This window comes from Asterias rubens, chromosome 17 (genome assembly GCF_902459465.1).
Source record: "Asterias rubens chromosome 17, eAstRub1.3, whole genome shotgun sequence".
NCBI lineage: Eukaryota > Metazoa > Echinodermata > Asteroidea > Forcipulatida > Asteriidae > Asterias > Asterias rubens.
In genome coordinates, this window is record NC_047078.1 from 10,538,132 (window position 1) to 10,563,471 (window position 25,340).

Here is a 25,340-nt window from a genome sequence, read left to right on the forward strand (position 1 = left end):
AAATGTTTGAGATTTTGTCAATTTTTGCCCTCAATAAACATAGACTTACACTTTGGAAAAGAATCTGCTATGGGGGAACCCTTTGTAAATTTCTGAGGTTTTAATAATACAACCTGAAAATTCAGTGTTACTTTTCGACAAGTGTTTTCCTTTAATCAAATATAAATGGTGGCCTCTACGGAAGAAAGACAAAGCTTGTGCTATAGAGTCCACACTAACTACCTTAGCTCCGATCCCTCCACGGTAGACTGGGCCCTTGTCTTTATCCGCAAGGATAAAGACAGGTCGCTGCCGCTAGATCCAGTGATTCCCATTGGATACAATTCACATGCAGTGACATAATGTCCAAATAGTCACTGCTCTCAAGTCCGCAATGACTGCGTATCTATATGTGAAACGACAGAGGTCAGAGGTCAACTACACGCCGGTTTTTGGCCGCTCTCTGGTGTTATTCACGAGCCTTGAAGAATGACGTCAGACGATCAGGCTACCTCCACGGCAGAAATCTTCTCCAGTTCTTTGCGGTTCTTGGTTCGATTCCCCAGCCTGCTGCCTTGATCCTTAGATTTCTTGGCCTCTAACGAAGTACTTGCAGACAAACCCTGTCTCATGTTCCACTTTGCAGAATTACTAGGAGGAGCGAACTCCTGCGGCTGTTTTGACGTGTTAAGCGTGTCGTCGCAACTTTCTGTGGACGCAAACTTGCTCTTCTTCTTTGGAGTTTGTCTCATCGATGGCATCATCCAGTTGTACTGCTGTGGAGGAGCAAACTCTTGAGGGCGCTCTTCATGTACTTGCTTCTTCACCCTGTCCCATTGCGACTCTTCTGTTTATAAATAAGAATTGTAAACAAATTGTTAGTTTTAAATGACAGCTACCTGATTATAAAAGTTTAACAAAGTCTTCAATATCTTCAGTTGACATCAGGGGTGCGTTTTGGCGATTGCAACTGATACCTGATTTGTGTTGCGAGTACTTGTGAAGCCAAAAACAAAAACATGTGCGCACACACGGTGCCAGATTGAACTGAGAAGTCTCCCAATCAATCTACTCCACGGAAGTAGAATTAAGCGAGACAGTTCTCTAAGAACAAACTTTAACCGGCAAGCAGATACACACATGGTGTTACCGCAAACCTATATATACTAGTAATTTGCAGCCATTTTAAAGACACTGGACACTATTGATAACTGTCAAAGACTAGTCTTCACAGTTGGTGTATCTCAACATTATAATGCATAAAATAACAAACCTGTGAAAATTTCAGCTCAATCTATTGTCAAAGTTGCGAGATATTAATGAGAGAAAAACACACCCTTGTCGCACCATGGTCACACGAAGTTGTGTGCTTTCAGATGCTTGATTTCGAGACCTCAAATTCTAAATCTGAGGTCCCCACACGCGGTGCCAGATTGAACTGCGCATTGATATGTGCTACATTTGGACAATTTGGTTCAGCATGCAACGTGACCAAGAAGACAAGACGTCCCTCCATGCAACTTTCTCAAAACACAGCCCTGGTACAATATTGTTATTGCGGTGTAAAGTCCTTCTGAATCGTTTATTTCAGCAAAGAGGATGCAGAAGGTTTTAGGAAGGTTAGGTTCCAAGGGGCTGTGTTATACTCAACAGGCCTGTAGCTTTAAACGGATTCATGAATTACTGTACATATATGTGACCTGTCACAACGAAATGAGCTATAAGTCGCATTGTGCCATTTCCCATTACAGACGGTCAAAGTCAAATCTTTCTCATTAGATATTGTGAGAACTCTCTTGTTTCCACAAGCTCTGTCGACTTGGAGGATTATTGTTTCCCCAAGTGTTGTATACCATTGGAAAGCTCTTGATCTGCAGAATTCAGAAATGTGAATAGCTAATTTATTTTAAATTCCGACTTTTAGCTCATTTTGTTGTGACAGGTCACACATGTGCCCTCCCTCGGTATCATATCTAAGGCGAGTACACACAAACATGCAGGTGAGAGTTCATGATACTATGTACAGCCACTGATCTGCTTTGATCATGAAACAGCCCCTTTAATCACAACAAGACTCTGTAATCCTAACTCTCCACAAGGTTTAGTGCATGTTCTTCTTTTACCATGTTTACAAGGTTTATCAACATACAATACATAATAATAATATCGAAGTCTTATATAGCGCACGTATCTACCTAACGAGGTACTCAAGGCGCTGAGTACATACAAACTTTCAGAAAGATAGGCTATTGCAGTGATGAATGTTGAAACCCAATTAGTTAGCACCTTATAAGGGTTTACAAGGTGCTATGGCGCATTAAGCAACCACAGCCAGGAACATCGGGGCGAACCCCTTCTCTTTTCGATAAGTGCACTAGGTTCTTTTACATGCGTTACACAACACATGGGACCAACGGCTTTACGTCCCATCCGAAGGACGAAGCAATGGTAAAGTGTCTTGCTTAAGGACACAAGTGTCACGGCTGGGGATTCGAACCCACACTCTGCTGATCAGAAACACTAGAGTTTGATTTCATTGAATTCGATGACATGGTTTCATCGGAAGAGAGGGGACAGTAGAACAAAGGAACTCAAAACGAGCAATGCTGTCCTCGCACTGGACTCCTTTGTATTTTTACATCCTCACATTTTCTCATGCTCTTATGGAGAGTGTTTAGTTAGAGGGACAAAGGAAAGTCCTCACAAAGATAGCGAAAAATTGATGTATGTTTACAAAAACGTGTTCCCAAATGGCATGTTTTTGGTTTAAGTACCGCAACTTCTCTGTAGAATGACAATACAATCCAAGGGGACGCATGGTAAACTGACCCTGTCAATTTACCGCAACTGTAATGTAAAACTAACAAGCGGAAAGAGGGCGCAGAAGACTTCCGCACAGCCACTGTAACTTATCTAGAAAGTGGGCGTGACACGCGACCTTGCACCTGTTCTTATAAGACAGTTTCTTCATTCCTATTGGGCGAGAGCAATGGCTGAAACAGATGTGCCACATAATAATAATAATAATAATAATAATAATAATAATAATAATAAGACTTGTAATGCGCACATATCCACCCTGCTGGGTGTTCAAGGCGCAGACGCGCACAACATTCCCTTATAAAGAGTTGTTTACCCGAGGGGGGCGGAGGGCTTTACCATTTCATAGCTAGAGGGGTGTTGTGTTGAAAGACAAAAAAATTAAAATTTTTGCATTTATTTTACTTTTTGACAAAAAAGTGATGATGTTTTTGACCGAAAAGGTATTTATGAATGGGAATCAAAGTGTGTTGAATAGGTTTTCAACTAGTGGTTTAAACCCGCCGAGGCCTGGTTCTCTATAATTTACCTCAACTTCGTCTCGGTAAAATTATCAAGAACCAAGCCTCATTGGGATTAAACCACTAGTTGGAAACCTCTTCACCACACATTGAATCCCTTATTTATTCATAGTGCTACCACAAAACTAACCATAGACGTACTGGACACGATTGGTAATTGTCAAAGACCAGTCTTCTCCCAACATATGCATGAAATAACAAATCTGTGAACGTTTGGACTCAATTACTCATCGAAGTTGCAAGAGAAGGGTTGTGGGTTCTGAGGTGTTGGTAGTGAGTTGTACTTTGGTAATTTGTTGCTGTAGGTTGTTGGGTTGTCGAGGTGGGTTATGGGTTGTGATATACATGTATGGGTGTCATGGCCGAGCGGATAAGAGCTCTGATGCTTCTGTTCAGCAGAGTGTGGGTCGAATCCCGGTCGTGACACTTGTGTCCCTGAGCAAGACACTTAACTAAAATTGCTTCTCTCCACCCAGGGGTGAATGGGTACCTGTGAGGGCAGAGATGGTTCTTGTGATTGATTTAGCCGAGTAGCGCATATTGATGTTGCACAGGCTGCATACTCCACCAGGGAGCTGAGATGGTTTAAGGAATGAATGAAGGCCCAGTGACCAGGGGTAATAATGTGAAGCGCTTTGGGACGCCCTCCGGGTGTGAAAAGCGCTATATAAAAACGGGTTATTATTATTATTATTATGTGGGTTGTGGGTTGAGGGCTGGTTGTGATGCCTATCCTAGACTGGGGGTCTGTCTTTCAGGTCCATGCCGCTAGATCCAGTGATTCCATTGGATACAATGATATTGGATAAACTTGCACCCATTACGCCCAAAGAGTACACTACTGTCAAGTCCGCAATAGAATTTGACTGCGTATCTCTATGTGAAAATAATGAGGACAAAAGTCAAAACAAACGCCAGTTTTTGATGCCGGTCCCTCTGGCGTTATTTGTGAGCCACGAAGTGTGGCGTCAGATGTTCAGGCTACGCTTATCCAAGTGCTAAACTACAAGGTCCTCAACTGTTTTCCCATAATTTTCCTCTGAAGTAACGTAGTTTTTGAGAAAGAGATAATTTCCCACTCAAAAAATAAAAAGGCTTCAGCTTCTGCTGAAGCCTTTTTATGCAACTGAAAGCACACAAAGTTGTGCAACAAGAGTGTTTTTTCTTTCATTATTTTCTTGTAACTTCGATGACCAACTGAGCCCAAATTTTCACAGGTTTGTTATTGTATGCAAATGTTGGGATACACAAAGTGAGAATGCTGGTCTTTAATCGACACAAAAATCATGTTATCTTCTTACCTCGTCTCTAAGATGACTCAACATCTCCATCTGACTCTGTCTCTCTCCCTCATCCTTTGAGAAGTCAAAGCAGCCGACACCCATCTCTCTCACCTCTGAACAGAAACAAAACTGGCATTAAAGACTCTGGACACTTTTGGTGTTTGTCAAAGACCAGTCTTCTCACTGAGTGTATCTCAACATATGCATGAAATAACAAACATGTTAAAATTTGAGCTCAATTGGTTGTCGAAGTTGCGAGATAATAATGACAGAAAACAACCTTGTCACACAAAGTTGGGTGCTTTCAGATGCTTGATTTTGAGACCTCAAAATCTAATTATGAGGTCTCGAAATCAAACTCATGGAAAAAAAAATTCTCAAAAACTACGTTACTTCAGAGGGAGCCGTTTCTCATAATGTTTTATACTATCAACAATTCCAACAGTGTCCACTGCCTTTAAAGGGAAGGTACACGTTTGGTAATTGTCAAAGACCAGTCTTCTCACTTAGTGTATCCAAACAAAAGCATAAAATAACAAGCCTGTGAAAATTTGGGCTCAATCGGTCATCGAAGTTCAAGAAAATGATGAAAGAAACAACACCCTTGTTGGACGAAGTTGTGTGCTTTCAGATGGGAATAAAAGACTTCTAGCTAGAAGTCTTTTAATATTTTAGTGAGAAATTACCTCTTTCTCAAAAAAATACGTTACTTCAGAGGGAGTCGTTTCCCACAATGTTTTATACTATCAACAGCTCTCAAATACTCGTTACCAAGTCAGTTTTTAAGTTAATATTTGTTTTTAGTAATTACCAAATGTGTACCTTCCCTTTAACAACCTTTTAGTGATCACTTTGCAGAACAAGTTTGTATTTTTTAATTTGTTTTGTCATAATGAAACAATGACTAAGATTTCAAGATAAGTCTTTCACCATTACCTTCTGTAAACCCTGTAAATTATTTGTAAATCTGTGAACTTTTTTTTTTTTTCTGTACCGAAAGTGTACACGTATATTGGCTTTAAAGGCAGTTTGGTAATTACTCAAAGTAATTATTATCATAAAACCTTTCTTGATTACGAGAAATGGGGAGAGGTTGATAGTATAAAACATTGTGAGAAACAGCTCCCACTGAAAGTTGAGTAGTTTTTGAGAAAGAAGCAATTTTCCACGAATTTGATTTCGAGACCTCAGAGTTAGAATATAGCTTTCATAGCATCTGAAAGCACACAACGTATGCGACAAAGGTGTTTTTTTCTTTCAGTATTATCTGGCAACTTCGACGACCTATTGGGCTCAAATTTTCACAGGTTTGTTATTTTATGCATACGTATTATGTTGAGATACACCAAGTGAGAAGACTGGTCTTTAACAATTACCAACAGTGTCCAGTGTCTGTAAATTGAATAAAGAAAAAAATACTGTATGGTCTACATGTACATCGTACACCTTACCATCAAACTTGATGTTCTGGTCGTGAAGAGGCCCAGGACCTCGGCTCCTCATTTCTTCCTCCTCTGCCTCCCATTTCTTCCTCATCATCTCCCGATGCATGTCGCTAGAGAGAAGATCTGGCAGTGATTCTTGCTTCATAGATTTCTCTCTGTGGTCCTTCTCCCTAAAATATGCAAAATAAAAACAGGTATTAAAGTGAAGCTTATTATCTCATCCCCAATCCGCCACCAGAGGGCAGTATTCTTCCTATCATGGCTGATTTAACAGTCTCCTCTTTCCCAATCCTTTAAAGGGTTTGTAATTTTTGTAGGACAAAAACCGCAATGTCTAAAGATTTATACAAAACTTACACAGTATGAAGATAATAATAGTAGAAAGCTTTCCTGAAAATATTACGTGCTGAGGTGCTGTAGTTTTTGAGAAATGAGTAACACAATGTCATGAAAATAATTTTCGTCCCAGTGATCATGAGAAGAAAATTATTTTAGAATGTAAAAACGTTTTTTTTTCATGACATTGTTTTACTAATTTCTCAAAAACTATAGCACCTCAGTAAGTAATATTTTAAGGGAAGCTTGCTACTGTCATTAGCTTCAAACAGGGTCAGTTTGAAGTAAATCTGTGAACATTGTGTTTTGTGTTGATACAAAAAGTACCCAAATCCTTTCAGGCCACATGCCAACAGATAATATTATCACTAGAGAGAAAATCTGAAGGTGATTCTTGCTTCATAGCTTTCTATTTGTCTTCCGTCTTCCTTCTCCCTAAGTTATGCAAACATAAAGACAGGTCGAGTAAGAGGGTGGTGTGAGTGCTGATGATGAATAGAGCATGCTAGATGAATTGTTGGGAAAAGCAATACTCATCCCACTGCAGTGCAAATCACAAGAAGATTGAGACAAAGAACTCCTCTCCAAGATTGATACAAAGACAGATACCTTCTGTGTGAGACCAAGAACAAAACCTAACCTCCAAGATCGAAACCAAGGCCAAGATCTTCCCTCTTCTCGTGTCTATGCTGCTCAAATGCTATCCCTCCAGTAGTTGGCACACTGAAGGGCAGTGTCGGTGGCCTCAGCCAGGTCATCATGTAGTGGTTGCTGATGGCAGTAGGGGGCAGGTAAGGAGATGATCCATGGTCTGTCGCTCCCCGCATTGACAGGTGTCGGAACCTGCAACGTCTCCCAACTTCATCAGGTTCGCTTTGCACCTTCCGACTCTTGTGCGCAACCGGTGAAGAGTCTTCCCTCTGAGATCAAGACTTCGAGACCAAGTCAAAGAGACTTCCCCTCCCACATCGAGACAAAGAACAAGACCTTCCCTCCTAGCTTGAGATCAAGACCAAGACCTCCCCACTGAAATCGAGAACAAGAGCAAGACCTTGAGACCAAGTAAAAGAACTTGTGAAAGCATCCTTTGTTCATCCATTATTGTTTGGTTTGGTTGTGTTTCTGCAGTGATCTTCGAAAGCTGAATTCTGTTGTACGATCAGCAGAGAGGATTATCGGTGCTAGCCTGCCATCACTGGAATCCATATTATGACAGGATGTGTAAACGCACTAGGTCCATAATGCAGGACGAATTTCACCCAGCAGCTGATTATTTCCAATTCCCCCCTTCTAACCGTCGTCTTAAGCATTTTAAAGGTAGCAAGCGGTTCACAGATGCTGATCCTCATGCTGTTCGCGCTTTTAATGTTAACTAGTTTGTATGCTGCTTTTTTATAGCCTATACATTTGTATATATTATTTATATATTTTGTATTATCTTCTTAATGTTTTTAAATGTAATTTTGTGATTGTTTAATCTAAAGAGCTCGATGTTCACTACAATTTCCGATGTTTTTGGTTGTTAACTTTTTAACATTGGCTGAATAAATGATTCTAATTCTAATTCTAATTCTAATTCAAGTTGGAGACCAAGAGACCTCCCTCCTAAAATTTAAACCGAGACCATCTCTTTGAAACCAAGACCGAGACCTTCCCTCCAAGACTGAGACAAGACCTTACCTCCTAGATTGAGACCAACACCTCCTCTGTAAGACCAAGACGAAGTCTGCCCTCCAGAACCGAGACCCTGACCTCAATGTCTGACCCCAAGACCCAGACCTTCCCTCTAAGACTGAGACAAGACCTTACCTCCTAGATTGAGACCAAGACCTCCTCTGTAAGACCAAGACAAAGACTGCCCTCCAGAACTGAGACCCTGACCTCAATGTCTGACCCCAAGACCCAGACCTTCCCTCCAAGACTGAGACAAGACCTTACCTCCTAGATTGAGACCAAGACCTCCTCTGTAAGACCAAGACAAAGACTGCCCTCCAGAACTGAGACCCTGACCTCAATGTCTGACCCCAAGACCCAGACCTTCCCTCTAAGACTGAGACAAGACCTTACCTCCTAGATTGAGACTAATACCTCCTCTGTAAGACCAAGACGAAGTCTGCCCTCCAGAACCGAGACCCTGACCTCAATGTCTGACCCCAAGACCCAGACCTTCCCTCTAAGACTGAGACAAGACCTTACCTCCTAGATTGAGACCAAGACCTCCTCTGTAAGACCAAGACAAAGACTGCCCTCCAGAACTGAGACCCTGACCTCAATGTCTGACCCCAAGACCCAGACCTTCCCTCCAAGACTGAGACAAGACCTTACCTCCTAGATTGAGACCAAGACCTCCTCTGTAAGACCAAGACAAAGACTGCCCTCCAGAACTGAGACCCTGACCTCAATGTCTGACCCCAAGACCCAGACCTTCCCTCTAAGACTGAGACAAGACCTTACCTCCTAGATTGAGACTAATACCTCCTCTGTAAGACCGAGACAAAGACTGCCCTCCAGAACCGAGACCCTGACCTCAATGTCTGACCCCAAGACCCAGACCTTCCCTCTAAGACAGAGACAAGGCCTTACCTCCTAGATTGAGACTAATACCTCCTCTGTAAGACCAAGACAAAGACTGCCCTCCAGAACTGAGACCCTGACCTCAATGTCTGACCCCAAGACCAAGACCTACCCTCCGAGACTGAGACAAGACCTTACCTCCTAGATTGAGACCAAAACCTCCTCTGTAAGACCAAGACGAAGTCTGCCCTCCAGAACCGAGACCCTGACCTCAATGTCTGACCCCAAGACCCAGACCTTCCCTCTAAGACTGAGACAAGACCTTACCTCCTAGATTGAGACCAAGACCTCCTCTGTAAGACCAAGACGAAGTCTGCTCTCCAGAACCGAGACCCTGACCTCAATGTCTGACCCCAAGACCCAGACCTTCCCTCTAAGACTGAGACAAGACCTTACCTCCTAGATTGAGACCAAAACCTCCTCTGTAAGACCAAGACGAAGTCTGCTCTCCAGAACCGAGACCCTGACCTCAATGTCTGACCCCAAGACCCAGACCTTCCCTCTAAGACTGAGACAAGACCTTACCTCCTAGATTGAGACCAAGACCTCCTCTGTAAGACCAAGACAAAGACTGCCCTCCAGAACCGAGACCCTGACCTCAATGTCTGACCCCAAGACCCAGACCTTCCCTCTAAGACTGAGACAAGACCTTACCTCCTAGATTGAGACCAAAACCTCCTCAGTAAGACCAAGACGAAGTCTGCCCTCCAGAACCGAGACCCTGACCTCAATGTCTGACCCCAAGACCCAGACCTTCCCTCTAAGACTGAGACAAGACCTTACCTCCTAGATTGAGACCAAGACCTCCTCTGTAAGACCAAGACAAAGACTGCCCTCCAGAACCGAGACCCTGACCTCAATGTCTGACCCCAAGACCCAGACCTTCCCTCTAAGACTGATACAAGATCTTACCTCCTAGATTGAGACCAAAACCTCCTCAGTAAGACCAAGACGAAGTCTGCCCTCCAGAACCGAGACCCTGACCTCAATGTCTGACCCCAAGACCCAGACCTTCCCTCTAAGACTGAGACAAGAACTTACCTCCTAGATTGAGACCAAGACCTCCTCTGTAAGACCAAGACAAAGACTGCCCTCCAGAACCGAGACCCTGACCTCAATGTCTGACCCCAAGACCCAGACCTTCCCTCTAAGACTGAGACAAGACCTTACCTCCTAGATTGAGACCAAAACCTCCTCAGTAAGACCAAGACGAAGTCTGCCCTCCAGAACCGAGACCCTGACCTCAATGTCTGACCCCAAGACCCAGACCTTCCCTCTAAGACTGAGACAAGACCTTACCTCCTAGATTGAGACCAAGACCTCCTCTGTAAGACCAAGACAAAGACTGCCCTCCAGAACCGAGACCCTGACCTCAATGTCTGACCCCAAGACCCAGACCTTCCCTCTAAGACTGAGACAAGACCTTACCTCCTAGATTGAGACCAAAACCTCCTCAGTAAGACCAAGACGAAGTCTGCCCTCCAGAACCGAGACCCTGACCTCAATGTCTGACCCCAAGACCAAGACCTACCCTCCGAGACTGAGACAAGACCTTACCTCCTAGATTGAGACCAAGACCTCCTCTGTAAGACCAAGACAAAGACTGCCCTCCAGAACTGAGACCCTGACCTCAATGTCTGACCCCAAGACCCAGACCTTCCCTCCGAGACTGAGACAAGACCTTACCTCCTAGATTGAGACCAAAACCTCCTCAGTAAGACCAAGACGAAGTCTGCCCTCCAGAAACGAGACCCTGACCTCAATGTCTGACCCCAAGACCAAGACCTACCCTCCGAGACTGAGACAAGACCTTACCTCCTAGATTGAGACCAAGACCTCCTCAGTAAGACCAAGACGAAGACTGCCCTCCAGAACCGAAACCCTGACCTCAATGTCTGACCCCAAGACCCAGACCATGAACTTGGATAAATCTGAACTGTCCACTGTTGGGGTTTTCCTTCAACAGCTTTAACTTAGGGAATCAATGTGTGGTGAAGAGGTTTTCAACTAGTGGTTTAATCCACTGGTGCCAGGTCGCGTGTCACGCCCATGAATTAACACTTTTTACCGGTCATAAACAAAGATTATACACAACCACGTGACGCGCTCTCCACCAATAGGAATAGCGAAACTGTCTGAGGTACAGTATTTATAAATGAAGGTTCTTCATCATCTATTCTTCACAGGTGTCTTCAGGATCACAGTGCTAGTCACTTTTAAGGGTTACTTTTTTCATCATGAGGATGGATTTGTGCGCTTTTTAAGTTTTTGTTATTTATATTGATATCTGAAACAAAAAGTCGCATCCCCTCAAGGATATCCCCTGGCTGCCGCTTCCCAGGTTGTATCGTAATTTGGGTGTGATCCCTGGCTACACGGCAGTTAACGGTTGTAAGGCTTCTAAATGGCACTTCAAGATATTGACAAAATTTGGACACCGCCAATATAGGGCTAGAAAGTTCAGTCGGTAGAGCGCCGGCACATTAATCCGGAGGTCGTTGGTTCGAATCCCACTCTAGTCAATTCTTTGTTCAACCCCAAAAAACGTTTTTATTTTTGTTATTATTATTATTATTACTTATTTCATTACCTGAATATAAAATAGTTGACCCAGTTCAATGAGGACATTCTGTGGAGTTGTATTTTTTTTCGACATTCTAAATCAACAAAATTGCACAAATTTTGTGCTTTCACAAAATTGTTAGTTGAACTATGAATCAAATACCGAGCGCGGAGACATATCATTTACAATCGATGTTAAAGGCAGTGGATACTATTGGTGATTGTCAAAGACTAGTCTTCACAGTTGGTGTATCTCAACATATGCATAAAATAACCAAAATGAAAATTGGAGCTCAATCGGTCATCGAACTTGCGAGATAATAATGAAAAAAATAAACACCCTTGTCACACGAAGTTGTGTGCGTTTAGATGGTTGATTTCGAGACCTCAAGTTCTAAATCTGAGGTCTCGAAATCAAATTTGCGGAAAATTACTTCTTTCTCGAAAACTATGGCACTTTAGAGGGAGCCGTTTCGCACAATGTTTTATACCATCAACCTCTCCCCATTACTCGTCACCAAGAAAGGTTTTTGCTAATAATTATTTTGAGTAACTACCAATAGTGTCCACTGCCTGTAATATGGACTTACCTAAACGCCTGAGGATTAAGACGTTTATCCATGTTGATGCGCTCAAGAAGATCTTTCTTCATACAGCGTCTGGAGCGTCCTAAGGTGTCCACATAGTCCACCCTGAGAAGAAGAAAAGACAAGGAAAGTTCAGACTCAAAATAATTGTTAGACTAAAAACGTAACGAGCAACGTAGGGCACTTGTGGCTGGCCCGAGGTGAACTGAAGGAGAAGGGTGAGTGATAGTTTGATTACATGTAGCTCACCCGGATGCGCTTGGTTTTTTCCCGTGAAGTATGTGGGTAATTATCTGCCCACGTTCGTCCTGGGAAAAAAAACTCTGTAACCCGGATAAGCACACCAGAAGAAGAGAAAACAAGGAAAGTATGACTTTAAGATTCACTGAACACTATTGGTAATTACTCAAAGCAATCGTTAGCATAAAAGCTTACTTAAAGCCATTATCCTACACTTTCGGAAAAGAAAAAAAAGAAAACAAAGTTCACAGATTTACAAATAACTTACAAGGCTTACAGAAGGTAATGATGAAAGAGTTCTCTTGAAATCTTATTCCATGGAATGCTTTACTTTTTGAGAAAACATTAAAACAATTATCAATTCTCGAGAGCGAGAATTACGGATTTACTGTAAACACATGTCATGACACGGCGAAACATTCGGAAACAAGGGTGGGTTTCCCTCGTTATTTTCTCCCGACTCCGATGACCGATTGAGCCTAAATTTCCACAGGTTTATTATTTTATATATAAATTGTGATATACGAAGTGTGGGCCTTTGGAAAATACTGTTTACCGAAAGTGTCCAATGGCTTTAATAACTAGCAAATGAGAGCTGTGGATAGTATTAAACATTGCGAGAAACAGCTCCCTTTGAAGTAACATAGTTTTTGCGAAAGGGGCAACTTTTCACCCAAGTAATTAAAGACATTCAGGCCTGAAGCCTTTCTCAGTCTTCTAAAAGCACACACATTTGGCCAACAAGGGTGTTTTTTCTTTAAAGACACTTGACACTATTGGTAAATGTCAAAGACCAGTCTTCTCACTTGTTGTATCTCAACATATGCATAAAATAACAAACCTGTGAAAATTTGAGCTCAATCGGTCGTCGAAGTTGCGAGATAGTAATGAAAGAAAAAACACCCTTGTCACACAAAGAAAAAGTTGTGTGCTTTCAGATGCTTGATTTCGAGACCTCAAGTTCTAAACTTGAGGTCTCAAAATCAAATTCGTGGAAAATTACTTCTTTCTCGAAAACTATGGCACTTCAGAGGGAGCCATTTCTCATTGTTTTATACCATCAACCTCCCCCCATTACTCGTCACCAAGAAAGGTTTTATGCTAATAATCATTTTGAGTAATTACCAATAGTGTCCAGTGCCTTTAACTTGAGTTTTATTGCTTAAAGGGTTTGGGTACTTTTTGTAACACAAAACACGAAGTCCACAGATTTAGATTAACTTACATACACTGTTTGAAGATAATGATAGTAGAAAGATTTCCTTAAAATAATTACTTGCTGAGGTTCTGCAGTTTTAGAGAAATTAGTAAAACAATGCCACCAAAACATAATTTTTGTCTCAGTTTTTGCTGTAAAAAGTATTTTAATACTTTTAACAGCAAAATTGCATTCTTATAAAAACTGGTTAATACGTTTTTACATGGTAAAATAATTTTCGTCTCACTAAGACGAAAATTATTTGTGTGATTCAGGTTTAACTCATATTATTTGCGGAAAAAAAAGCCGATAAGTGCAATTGGTTCTTTTACATGCGTTACACAACACATGCGACCAACGGCTTTACGTCCCATCCGAAGGACGAAGCAATGGTGAAGTGTCTTGTTCAAGGACACAAGTGTCATGGCTAGGGATTCGAACCCACACTCTTGAAGTTTGAACTCAGTGCTCTTTACCGCTTGGCCACGATACTTCCATGGGGGTGTCAAACAAAGGTGAACATGGTGATTAAAGGCAGTGGACACTATTGGTAATTACTCAAAATAATTATTAGCATAAAACCTTTCTTGGTAACGAGTTATGGGGAGAGGTTGGCAGTTTAAAACATTGTGAGAAACGGCTCCCTCTGAAGTGATGTAGTTTTCGAGATAGAAGTAATTTTCCACAAATTTGATTTCGAGACCTCAAGTTTAGAACTTGAGGTCTCGAAATCAACCATCTAAATCATACAACTTCATGTGACTAGGGTGTTTTCTTCTTTTATCTCGCAAGTTCGATGACCGATTGAGCTCAAATTTTCACAGGTTAGTTATTTTATGCATATGTTGAGATACACCAACTGTGAAGGCTAGTCTTTGACAATTACCAATAGTGTCCACTGCCTTTAACCACCTTTTCAGTCAGAGCCTCATTTCAGTTCATCCCAGGTCCAGCCTACCTTAGGAACAGGTTTAGCCTTGACTGTAGTAGAATTCTGTTGAAGTCGTTCTTTCCTGAGTGCCTCTTGTTTCCGGAATAACTCCGCCTTCAAACCCACAAGCTGCAAAAGAAGAAAGTGATCACATTGATTAAAGGAACACGTTGCCTTGGATCGGTCGAGTTGGTCTTTGAAAAGCGTTTGCAACCGTTTGCTATGAAATGCATATGGGTGGAAAGATGTTGTAAAAGTAGAATACAATGATCCACACAACCATGCCTTGAAATTGTGTGGTTTTCCTTTTACATCGTCGACTAACACGGTCAGCCATTTATGGGAGTCAAATTTTTGACTCCCATTACATGTAAATGGCTGACCGTGTTTATTCGCAAAGTAAAAGGAAAACCACGCAATTTCGAGGCAATGTTGTGTGGATCATTGTATTCTACTTTTGAAACATCTTTCTAACCATAAATGCATTTTATAACAAACGTTTTTTGGAAACCAACTCGTCCGATCCAAGGCAACGTGTTCCTTTTATGTCAAATTATTAACTCCAGTCTCCTGAGGATGACTAGAGCAAGGTAGTCGAAATGTGTAGACCAGTTTAAGAACTCACTCCGCGGTAGCACAGTTAATAACGTTCCTGCAAGTTAAAGTAGTAGTCCCTGCCAATTTCCTATCTTCCGCCCAGGTATAGTTAAAAAGCAGAGGACAGAGAAACGAGAAGTCTCCTGAACAATCCAATTTGGATCTAGACAGGCCTTCGGGTCACAGCGTTTTGGTACACTTTTGTCTATCCTGGCTGGCTTAAGTTGGTTATGTTGTTTATTGGTTCCTTTTTTTGTCTGATCATGTTGTTTTGTCATATTTTTTGTTTTTTAATAATACGTCTGGAGATGTTCTTTGTTTTTTTTGTGTTGTTGTGTTGTTCTTGTTTGTTGTTTTTTGTGTTGTTGTTGATTTGTTGTTTGTTGTGGTTGTTGTTGTGTTTTTGTTGTTGTTTTTGTTGTTGTTGTTTCTTTGGGTTGTTGTTGTTGTTAGTGTCCCTATTGTTGTTGTCTCTGTTTTGTTTTTCTCCCCGTTGTCTTACTTGGTTGCCCAACCACCCCCTCTTCTCCCCACTCTTTTCTTCCAACTGCGTTTTGTATAAGGGCATTTCCATGGTTAGTTTCGTTACACTCTTAGCTGCTTAGAACAGCTCTGTGGTCTTCAATATTAACATGAAAGCCTATCAAGTCTCCATTTTTGTACCATGGCTACATCTTGCCTAGACCTAATATACAACAAAATTACAAACTTCTAGACACAGTTATTCGGTTGTTATGATCAGTTTAATTTTGGTTAGTTACGTTACAAAAAAGGGACATGGAAAAAAATTGCATGTCTTTGAACAAAAAGTTTCCTCAAACAGGGTACAGCTAAATCAAACTTTACTATTTCTATAACTACAAGGGTACTAGCAAGTGTTTTGGTAGTGACAAATATAAAATAACTCTTATCAGTTCCAGGCATTGCCCCAAAATCATGGTTAGTTACGTTACAGTTAGTCACGTTACACTTTGTCTGTGACTAATATTATTTGTGATACACCCTTTGTACTTCACTCACAGCTCTAATCTGGTCTATATTAGTAACTAGTATGCAATACTACACTATATACAAATCAATTAAGCAAAAAACAATGGAATAAAGTAATATTTGGTAATATAATTGCAAAAAAGTACAGAAAGCCATTACCTCGCACTATCATTAACCCGGGTCACATATATTACAAAATGTTTATGTCTGTAACATATAAACTTGTTCCTTTACATTCATAAGCCATGCAGTATTTAAAAGTCACAATAAACCAAGTGAATTTCTCTCTTACATAGATACCAAAGAAAACAAAACAATAGAAAGGATGTTGAATGAGTTCCTTGTCTTGACTCTTGGTCATGGACACTAATCTTAAAGTTCAACAGAAATTTGGAAATGCTCGCGATTGTTGACATTCTCTGGCACATCTAGCTTGAAAATCATTTTGTCCCTCGTATAGAAAATACAAACATTTTGAGTGGGCCATTTTACATAAGATGTTTCACTGCCCCTCCCATGCCATCCACATGACCTTTGCCATGGGAGGTGCAGAAGAAAGTCCAGTGAATTTCAATCTTGTGCTGCTCTTGAAGTACAGCTATCCCGCTCCACAATGCTTTTCAGCTTAACGCTTAAATGGGCAGTCTCTCTCTCTTCATCACACCCTCCCTCCTTTCCAAACCCCACCCCGGCCTACCAACACCAGTTCCTCTTTGCCTTTCTACTACATACATGTACCCCCCTCCCTAATTAAGAACTAAAGCCTTTGATTCTCCATGTACAAAGGAAGACTTATTATAATATTCAACCTTTTGAACACGTTCCAGTCCTACTATTTTTTGTGCTTTGTCATAAAAAAAAATCTCTATGAGATGCACATCGAAATGTTTTTGGTTTTTCTGGCCACACTATTCACATCCCATGGTCTGTTTGCACAGGGCAACAAGCTTATAGATATATGAGTTTGCTTCCCCCTTACACACAAGCTGATATTGTTGACGACTAGACAGCAAACTTTCTTGCCGTTTCTTATGTCACAAAATGTCTTGACGGCCACTGCCTTTTTCTCGTTGTATTTTTCGTAGTGACTACTAATGTTGCTGTTCCTTTTCCTTGTTTGACAATGGCCTGTTTGATCTGTGGACATCAAAATAAGGAACAAAGTCAATCAACTTTTTTGAAAATTGCAATTTCTATAACTACACATATGTACCTGATGAACGATGTTAGAATTATACATGCAGCACTTGTACACAAACTCTCATTAATTTAGTATATATAAGAAAAATACAACTTTAAGATAACCCTTTAAAATAAAATTCATATAGATTACACCATGTAACTTTGTTGTCATCAAACTTACCCCCAAAAATTCACCACAAAAGTTGAAGAAGATGAACTTGTAGGACAGGTGTGTTGCGCATGGATCTTGCATACATAATATGCATACAGACAAAATGAGGGCACATGGCAAACAAAACATATGCTAGAAGTTGAATTGTGGGTCAAAGAATAGTATCATACTGCCCAAACTTTTTAAAACTTTACAACATGGCTGAAAACTTATGCTTGTGTCAACTAAGCAGCATCTTAATTGTCTTTATGTCGGTTAGTTACGTTACACTCCGGTTAGTTACGTTACATAGTTAGTTACGTTACAGTTTTTGACTGCTTCTATTTTCCACATGGTAACTTTTTCAGTGTTCCTTAATTTTGTTTTTAATTCTTTATTTAAAAGCCAGAATAAACTTTAGGTTTTTTGTATCTCAATTTGATCAGTGAAAAACTTCATGATGGACCGTGTTCTGAGTCTCTGTTCAGTAGAAAGGGTAGAAGAGTTGACTTGTAGGCCTAGATGATTGTATAGGGAAAAGTTTCTGTATCACACACCACCACTTTTTCATTCAATATGAAATAATATCAAGTCTAATTAGGCCTACCTCAATGAGATAATGTAGGCCTACTTCTAGAAACTATAAGGCTCCCCTGTGAGCCTTATGTAGGGGTCACATAATTATTTAGGGCCTTCTTAACGCTATACGTTTTTCAAATCAGCGTTGATGAGTGAAAGTTTTATGACCGTTAGCCAGCCAGAACTGAAGTTTCCTGTGTACTGTACAACTAAAGCTTTCCCCAACCTACTCAATATACATTCATAATGCTTGTATTTCCTTTTTGTTGAGTGAAATTAAAAAACAACGTCAAAAATTACAAAGTGGTGGCAGGGAAACGGATGTATTAACTGGGGCACTGATTCCTTTTTCTAAATTTTAACATTAATTTCGAAAAAGGCGTAAAAATAGGCGGAAAGGTTTCCGTATGGCGCCACCACTTTTTCATTCGATATGAAATAATAGTATCTAATTTACCTCAATAAGATATCCCTTTTTGTAAAAATGAGTGAAAAAGTGGTGGCGCCATACGGAAAGTTATCCGAATAGGCTTAGGCCTACAAACAATAGTACAAATACACGTACAATGACCGATAATGTCAAAATTTCTAAAAAGGAATACAGCGCCCCAGTTACACTGGGTCTGTGACTGTGTGAGTGAGTCTGTGTTGTATTGATTGATGAATTTAGAAAGAAATTCATTTATTTTGATCTGGTGGATGGAAGTGTGAACTTGAAGTGGAGGAAAAATAAAGTAAATTCCATTCAACAGTGTTCAAATTTCAATTCAACAACCATCATCAATCATGCCATTATCATCATATTATTATGTCATGAGTATGACAACAATCGATCGTGACAATTAATTCAAACTTTCAAAGAATTCTTACGAGGAATAATTCACTTCTAATCTATTTACTTGCCTGAGTTCATGTTACCACTGAGGTGTGGTCTACAGGGGAACGTATCTGTAGATAAACCACAATTTCAGATAATGTGGCTATTGCTGCAGTCCAATGTGAATGTACAGTCAGTAGGTTGTTGTTGGCAATCAAATTCGGTTTAAGGGCGCCGCCATCTTTTAAGCTAAACCACGGTTTTCTGTTACCGACAATAGAGGGCGCTATACTCCAAGAGCCGTCGTGTAAATTAATTATTGGCTCTTTATGCGCCCTGATCCCAATTTCATCGATCTGCTCCAGCAGAAAAAATAATAGTTAAGCAGCTTACCAGAATAAGGTTACCCGCCAAATTAAAAAGTACAATTTGTGACTGGTATTTCTTCTTACAGCAGTGAACTTCAAAGTATTAAAGGCAGTGGACACTATTGGTAATTACTCAAAATAATTCTTATCATAAAACCTTACTTGTTAATGAGTAATGGGAAGAGGTTGATAGTATAAAACATTGTGAGAAACGGCTCCCTCTGAAGTGACATATTTTTCGAGAAAGAAGTAATTGTCCACGAATTTGTGAGACCTCAGTTTTAGAATTGAGGTCTCGAAATCAAGCACCTGGAAGCACCGTACAACTTGTGCAACACGGGTGTTTTCTTCCATTATTCTCTCGTAGCTTGGACGGCCAATGTGAGAAGGCTAGTCTTTTGACAATACCAAAGGTGTCTACTGCCTTTAATCAATAATTAAGTTATGCCTAAGCAGCTCTATGAAATTTTGCCCTGATGTTGGGTTAACAGCCGATCATTACAATTATAGCCCCCTGAAGTAGCCATTCTACAATAATCTCAAAAAGTACTTATGGCGCAGTTATTAACTGGGGATTAATTAAACAATGGTGATTACGGTAGTTACATTAAAACGTCAAATCATTTTTCTGAGGTTAATTAGAAAACCCTATAATTATATAACACAAGATCGTACAACTTGATTATTTTGAAGACGAGCAGTGTATAGTATCGAAACGTCGTGACCAAACCGGCTCTTTTCAGAGATTAACACGTGGTTGTATCCCGCCAGTTTACTATTTATTTATTAAAAAGTAAGTCTTGTGGAGTAAACTTGCATTAGAAAAAATTGTAATAAAAGGATGGTAGACACTAGAAACTACGAGCTGAGTCAGCGGGAACTACAATGTACAAACAATTTCAACAAAATGCTTGATATCCCAATATTATTATTGTATTCAATGGTTCATTGTCCTATTAAAAATAAGTATTACTGTCACCAATTTTAGTCATTAATTGTCTTTCCTTGTATTGTGGTGATTTCTTGAATAAATTTCAGTTTTGAAGCTCATCGGTTATACATTTTTATATCAGCGCAATCCTCCGGATAAATACATATTACTATTCAAACTCTTGGATAAAGTCAAGGATATAGGAATTGCAGACGTTAAAACTATACAATTGCTTGAACGATTTATTCCTTCAAACGTGCAAAAGATGACGTCCAATAAAGAACACATGCCCTTTTCGAAACCGCGGCTTCTGCTTTGGATTCGGCTTCAGGCTCCGTGCTCTCGTCTGAGACCCTGGCGCGTGTACGCAATGCATGCGCAATTGTCCAAACAACCGCGGGGCCAAGCTAGCCCGAGCCGAATCAAAAGCCGAAGCCGTGGTTTTTAAAAGGGTCATAGACTACTTGAATATAAGATCTTGGTAGCTGGATGGTGAGGTTTCTTTATGGCCAGTAGAAGCAGCTTTCCCGTGTAGTTGGGTTTCCATTTCCTCAAACGCATTTCCATCTTCATCTGGGACTGTTTGAACTACACGAGTTGAATTAGGATTGGCTTTGATCTTCTTTTCGTCACGATAATGTACAGGAGTGACGCGATGAGGAGCAAGATGGCGACAGCAGCTAGTGGCCACCCTACTAAGATGACTGTAGAGTCCGTAGATCCTGAAGAAGGGTTCTTACTGTCAGGATCGGGATCTTGCTTCTTGGTCGGTAGAGGGGATGGGGTATCGGGTGCAGATGTGGTAGACTGTCGGTACGGTCAATCTCTCGGTACGGGTTCGGTGCTGCTGATTGCAGGGTATCTGGTAGGTGGATGGGAAGTGGTCACTGCCATTTGAGATGTCGATACCTCATCTGTGGTTACTTCGTCATGAAGTAACACGCCACTGGTAGTATTTCCAGTAACTGACGTGACTCCGCTGAACACCATACATTTCACTGCAGTGCCGTTGTCTCTCATTGTCAATCTCTGCATGGTTAATGTTTTATTGTTATCACGAAACGCAGTTAAACGATCTTCTGCTATTAATTCACGCCAAGATCCATCGTGATTAATGTACGTTGATTTAATATACCAAAATGTATGTTAGTCCGGAGTCAATGATTGGTCGCGTTTGGCAACGAAATTTGACATTTTGATCCACTTTCCCTCAATCTGAGACGGTGTGACAGTTGTGCCGATCAGACCACCTACCAGTCTAGCCACATTGGAATCTTCGAGTTGTACTACAGGCTGTAATTTGACGATATAACAGCTGTAAAATCCCTCGTCAATCGGATGTAGATTGGTAATGTGAAAAGTCCATGTACAGCCATTTAACGTGACCGTGTGCCTCTCTCTATTGTTGTACACACTGGTCCAATCAGATAATTATATTTGCAGGGGATTCTACTGTTGTGTTAAGTTTCCAATACATGTAGTAAGAGCTCTCTATTGGACACCGTACATACTGGACCGTGCAGCTTAATGTCACATCACTTCCTTTCAAGGCGAGGGTGTCAACTGGGTGAGTCTGGGAAAAGTGAGGCCTCACCCAACCCCCAGATCAAAGTCATAACAAGAATGAGCAGAAACATCGTAGCTGTTGTAGAATGAGCGATGAAATAACAGCAAACTGCAGTCTTCACATTGATATGAACACCAGAGATCTATACGACTCACTCGTCAACTTTAAACTAAACTTGAAAATGACAAGCAGCTTTATATAACCTCAATATGCAAATGACTTCAGAAAGTACAGCTTTAGTAAAGAAAGCTTTTTTCCCAACAGACTTTTCTGTGTTTTTCCCTTGTATTTCTTTCGCTTCCTTCCTTGTATTAGGTTGAATGTAAAACGCCCCCCAAAAATAATATTAAACCTGGAAATTATAGACAAAATTTGGACATAAACTGTGCACGCCACCCCCACCTCCATTTTGGTTGAGCAAGTTTGTTTGAATTGTACTGAATAATGATCTTGAGACGTGTTTTGCAAGTCAAGACGCGCATCAATATCACGTACCAGCCTTAAAAACCAAGACTAATCGTTTTCTCCTCGTTTCTCATTGAGGATTATGTTCAGATTATTTTCTTGGCACAACAACACAAATATTTTCTATATTTGTCTTCCTCTTTTGCACCAACGTCAACAAATTCCTGCCTTAATTTTAATACAGAAAGGTCTTTGGTAATTATAACTAGGACAAGCAGGAAGTATTTTGTGTACGTTTCTTCCTTATGAGTTTTGTAAACACCCTTGCCCTGGGAAAGTTCAGATTCTACCCTTAGAATTACTGCTAGAACTGCACAGATTGTTTGTTCCTTATGAGTTTTGTAAACATCCCTGCCCTGGGAAAGTTCAGATTCTACCCTTAGAATTACTGTTAGACCTGCACAGATTTTTTGTTCCTTATGAGTTTTGTAAACACCCCTGCCCTGGGAAAGTTAAGATTCTACGATTATAATTACTGTTAGAACTGCACAGATTGTTTGTTTCTTATGAGTTTTGTGAACATCCCTGCCCTGGGAAAGTTCAGATTCTACTCTTAGAATTACTGTTAGAACTGCACAGATTGTTAGTTCCTTATGAGTTTTGTAAACTCCCTTGCTCTGGGAAAGTTCAGATTCCAATCTTATAAATACTGCTAGAACTGCATAGATTGTTAGTTCCTTATGAAATTTGTGAACATCCCTGCCCTGGGAAAGTTCAGAATCTACTCTAAGAATTAGTTAGAACTGCACAGATTGTTTGTTCCTTATGAGTTTTGTAAACTCCCTGCTCTGATGGGAAAGTTCAGATACTACCCTTAGAATTACTGCTAGAACTGCACAGATTGTTTGTTCCCTTTGGAGTTTTGTGAACATCCCTGCCCTGGGAATGTTCAGATTCACTGTTATAACTGCAATGAATACTTTGCATTTTGTTTTTCTTCATTAGTTCTTTTCCCCCTCTATGTTTCCTAAAGGAGTCAAAACACTTACATCGCCTGTTTTATATTCATATCTTCTCACTTTAATAAAACTACACATTTGGTTTCATACAAGACAAGATTTTAAGAAAACTCTACTTTTAGATGAATCGATGACTATGAAAGCTTAATGTCTAGCACTGTGTCGACACCTTTTAAACATAATGGAAATAAAGATCAACTTAAACCAACAACCGACGGGTGTGATTTACTGAAATAAAATTAGCACTTCACTCTGAAACTACGGCGTCAGGACTCACCCGGATTCCACTCCGGGAAGGGGGGGGGGGGCGGGTGGCGTGGGGGTAGGTTGACCAGGAAACTGCTGTCAACACTAGGGATTTTAACAGCTGTTTTGCGTCCTTTTGACCCACTCCGGGTTACTTGACACTGATTCCGGGTCTAACCCCGAAGTGGGTCAGACCCAACTTGACCTGGATCCATGGTTAATCCTGACCCGGATGTTCTCGGAGTGGATTCATATTTGATGAGAAAAGTTTTAAGCTGATCGTTCTTTTGTTAACAATTTGAGCTCTTTTTTCTCAAACGGCTTATATGATTTTTCTATTTTATTTATTTAATAGCTCATTGTCCGTTTAAAGTCATATCACCGATGTTAGTAATTTTTAATAATATTTTTGGTAATATTTCTTGAATAAATATTGAGCAATGCATGCATGGAGGTGAAGAGATGACGTCATATCCCAGTGACCATCTAAAGATTGTATCTGAGTTTGATATAATAATAATAATAATAATAATAATAATAATAATGAAAACTTATAAAGCGCACAAATCCACAGAAGTGCTCATGGCGCTAAAATACAAACAATAGCATTAATTAATATACAATAACAACAACAAAAATTTAAATGTAAACCTAAGTTGAGAGAAATCTAGAACATGTGGTATAGAATACAATAATACAAATGCAATATTTAAGAAAAAACATCCTAAAAGGTAACAAAAATAACAATAATTAAACCATTGAATCAAATGCCTGATTGAAGAGATGTGTTTTCAGTTGTTTTTTAAATTGGGTCAAAGAAACGGATGATTTTACTAGTGCAGGCAGTTTGTTCCATAGACGAGGAGCAGCATGTGAAAAAGATCGGTCTCCCCATGAATGTTTGGAAATGGGCTCAATAAGGAGGCTAGAATTATAAGACCGGAGTTTTCGAGGAGGATTGTATGAGCTAAAAAGATCATCAATATATGCAGGGGCATTACTGGTGAGCGATTTATACACGAAAAGCAAAAGTACTTAATCCTACTGCTTACTGGTAACCAGTGTAATTCTTTTAAAATCGGCGTTATATGGCAGGACTTTTTAGTTAAGGTAATAACACGAGCAGCATAGTTTTGAATACGTTGAAGACGTAACAATTTGAGTACAAGGAAGGCCATATAGAAGTGAATTGCACATATCCAGTCTAGAAACTACAACAGAGTGGACTATCTTCTCAGTTGCATTTTGTGTCAAATATTTCCTGACTTTGCCTATATTACGGATATGAAATGTTGTAGAGCGTGAAATACTAGAAATATGTGAAATAAGTGTCATGGAAGAGTCGAATATAACACCAAGATTGCGAGCTTTTGTAACAGCGGTGACTTCAGAGTCACCAATATTAATGTGGGGAATAGTAATTTTAGAAAGCTGTTGCCGTGAACCGAGTATAAGAAATTCTGTCTTGTGATCATTTAGCTTAAGGAAGTTGTCCTGCATCCAAACACGAATTTCAGAAACACATGTTTCAATACGATTAATTTGTGATGGTTTAAAAGAGAAATATAACTGAGTGTCATCAGCATATACATGATAATTTAGATTGTGTTTCATGATGATGCTATGAACTGGGTAGGTGTAAACTGTAAACCACAGCGGTCCAAGAACTGACCCCTGAGGGACCGAAAAATCATGAACAACTGGATCCGATGTGGAATTGCCAATGCGAACATGTTGTGGTCTGTTTTGCAAATAGGATTGGCACCATTTAAGGGCATTACCTTGTAAACCAATAATATCACGAAGTCTCTTGAGCAAAATAGTGTGATCCACAGTGGCTTTTGACCGCACTCAAATCAAGCAGAATCAGGGCAGTCACATAGCCGTTATCCATAGCACATAGAATGTCAATTTGCACTCGCAAGAGTGCCGATTCAGTGCTATGCTTGCACCTGTATGCTGACTGAAATTTATCAGCAAGGCCAGAGTCAGAGATAACAGTATTCAATCTG

The 25,340-nt window shown here is 40.3% G+C and overlaps 1 protein-coding gene across 2 annotated transcripts; it reads right to left on the reverse strand.

Annotated features, from left to right (window-relative positions):
• Positions 1–404: 404 nt before the first annotated feature.
• Positions 405–14,690, reverse strand: LOC117301666 (coiled-coil domain-containing protein 174-like). Of its 2 annotated transcripts, none has more exons than XM_033785696.1 (5): positions 14,504–14,690; positions 12,111–12,212; positions 6,094–6,218; positions 4,622–4,716; positions 405–826 (listed from the first exon to the last, which is right to left on the reverse strand). In XM_033785696.1, exons 2-5 carry the CDS (start codon positions 12,170–12,172, stop codon positions 803–805), a joined length of 306 nt encoding a protein of 101 aa, XP_033641587.1. In that variant the 5' UTR covers positions 12,173–12,212; positions 14,504–14,690; the 3' UTR covers positions 405–802. The 2 variants fall into 2 exon arrangements, with proteins under 2 accessions (XP_033641587.1, XP_033641586.1); XM_033785695.1 differs by having other exon boundaries at positions 6,055–6,218.
• Between the last annotated feature and the right edge of the window lie 10,650 nt (positions 14,691–25,340).

What these genes read in the sequence shown, in the direction of transcription:
- LOC117301666 (XM_033785695.1), bottom strand. Translation starts at nt 12,172, where the DNA reads ATGAAGAAAGATCTTCTTGAGCGCATCAACATGGATAAACGTCTTAAT. An exon ending in CCAGAACATCAAGTTTGATG is followed by an intron (nt 4,717 to 6,054) that starts GTAAGGTGTACG and finishes GTTTCTGTTCAG; the next exon opens with AGGTGAGAGAGATGGGTGTC. An exon ending in TGAGTCATCTTAGAGACGAG is followed by an intron (nt 827 to 4,621) that starts GTAAGAAGATAA and finishes ATTTATAAACAG; the next exon opens with AAGAGTCGCAATGGGACAGG.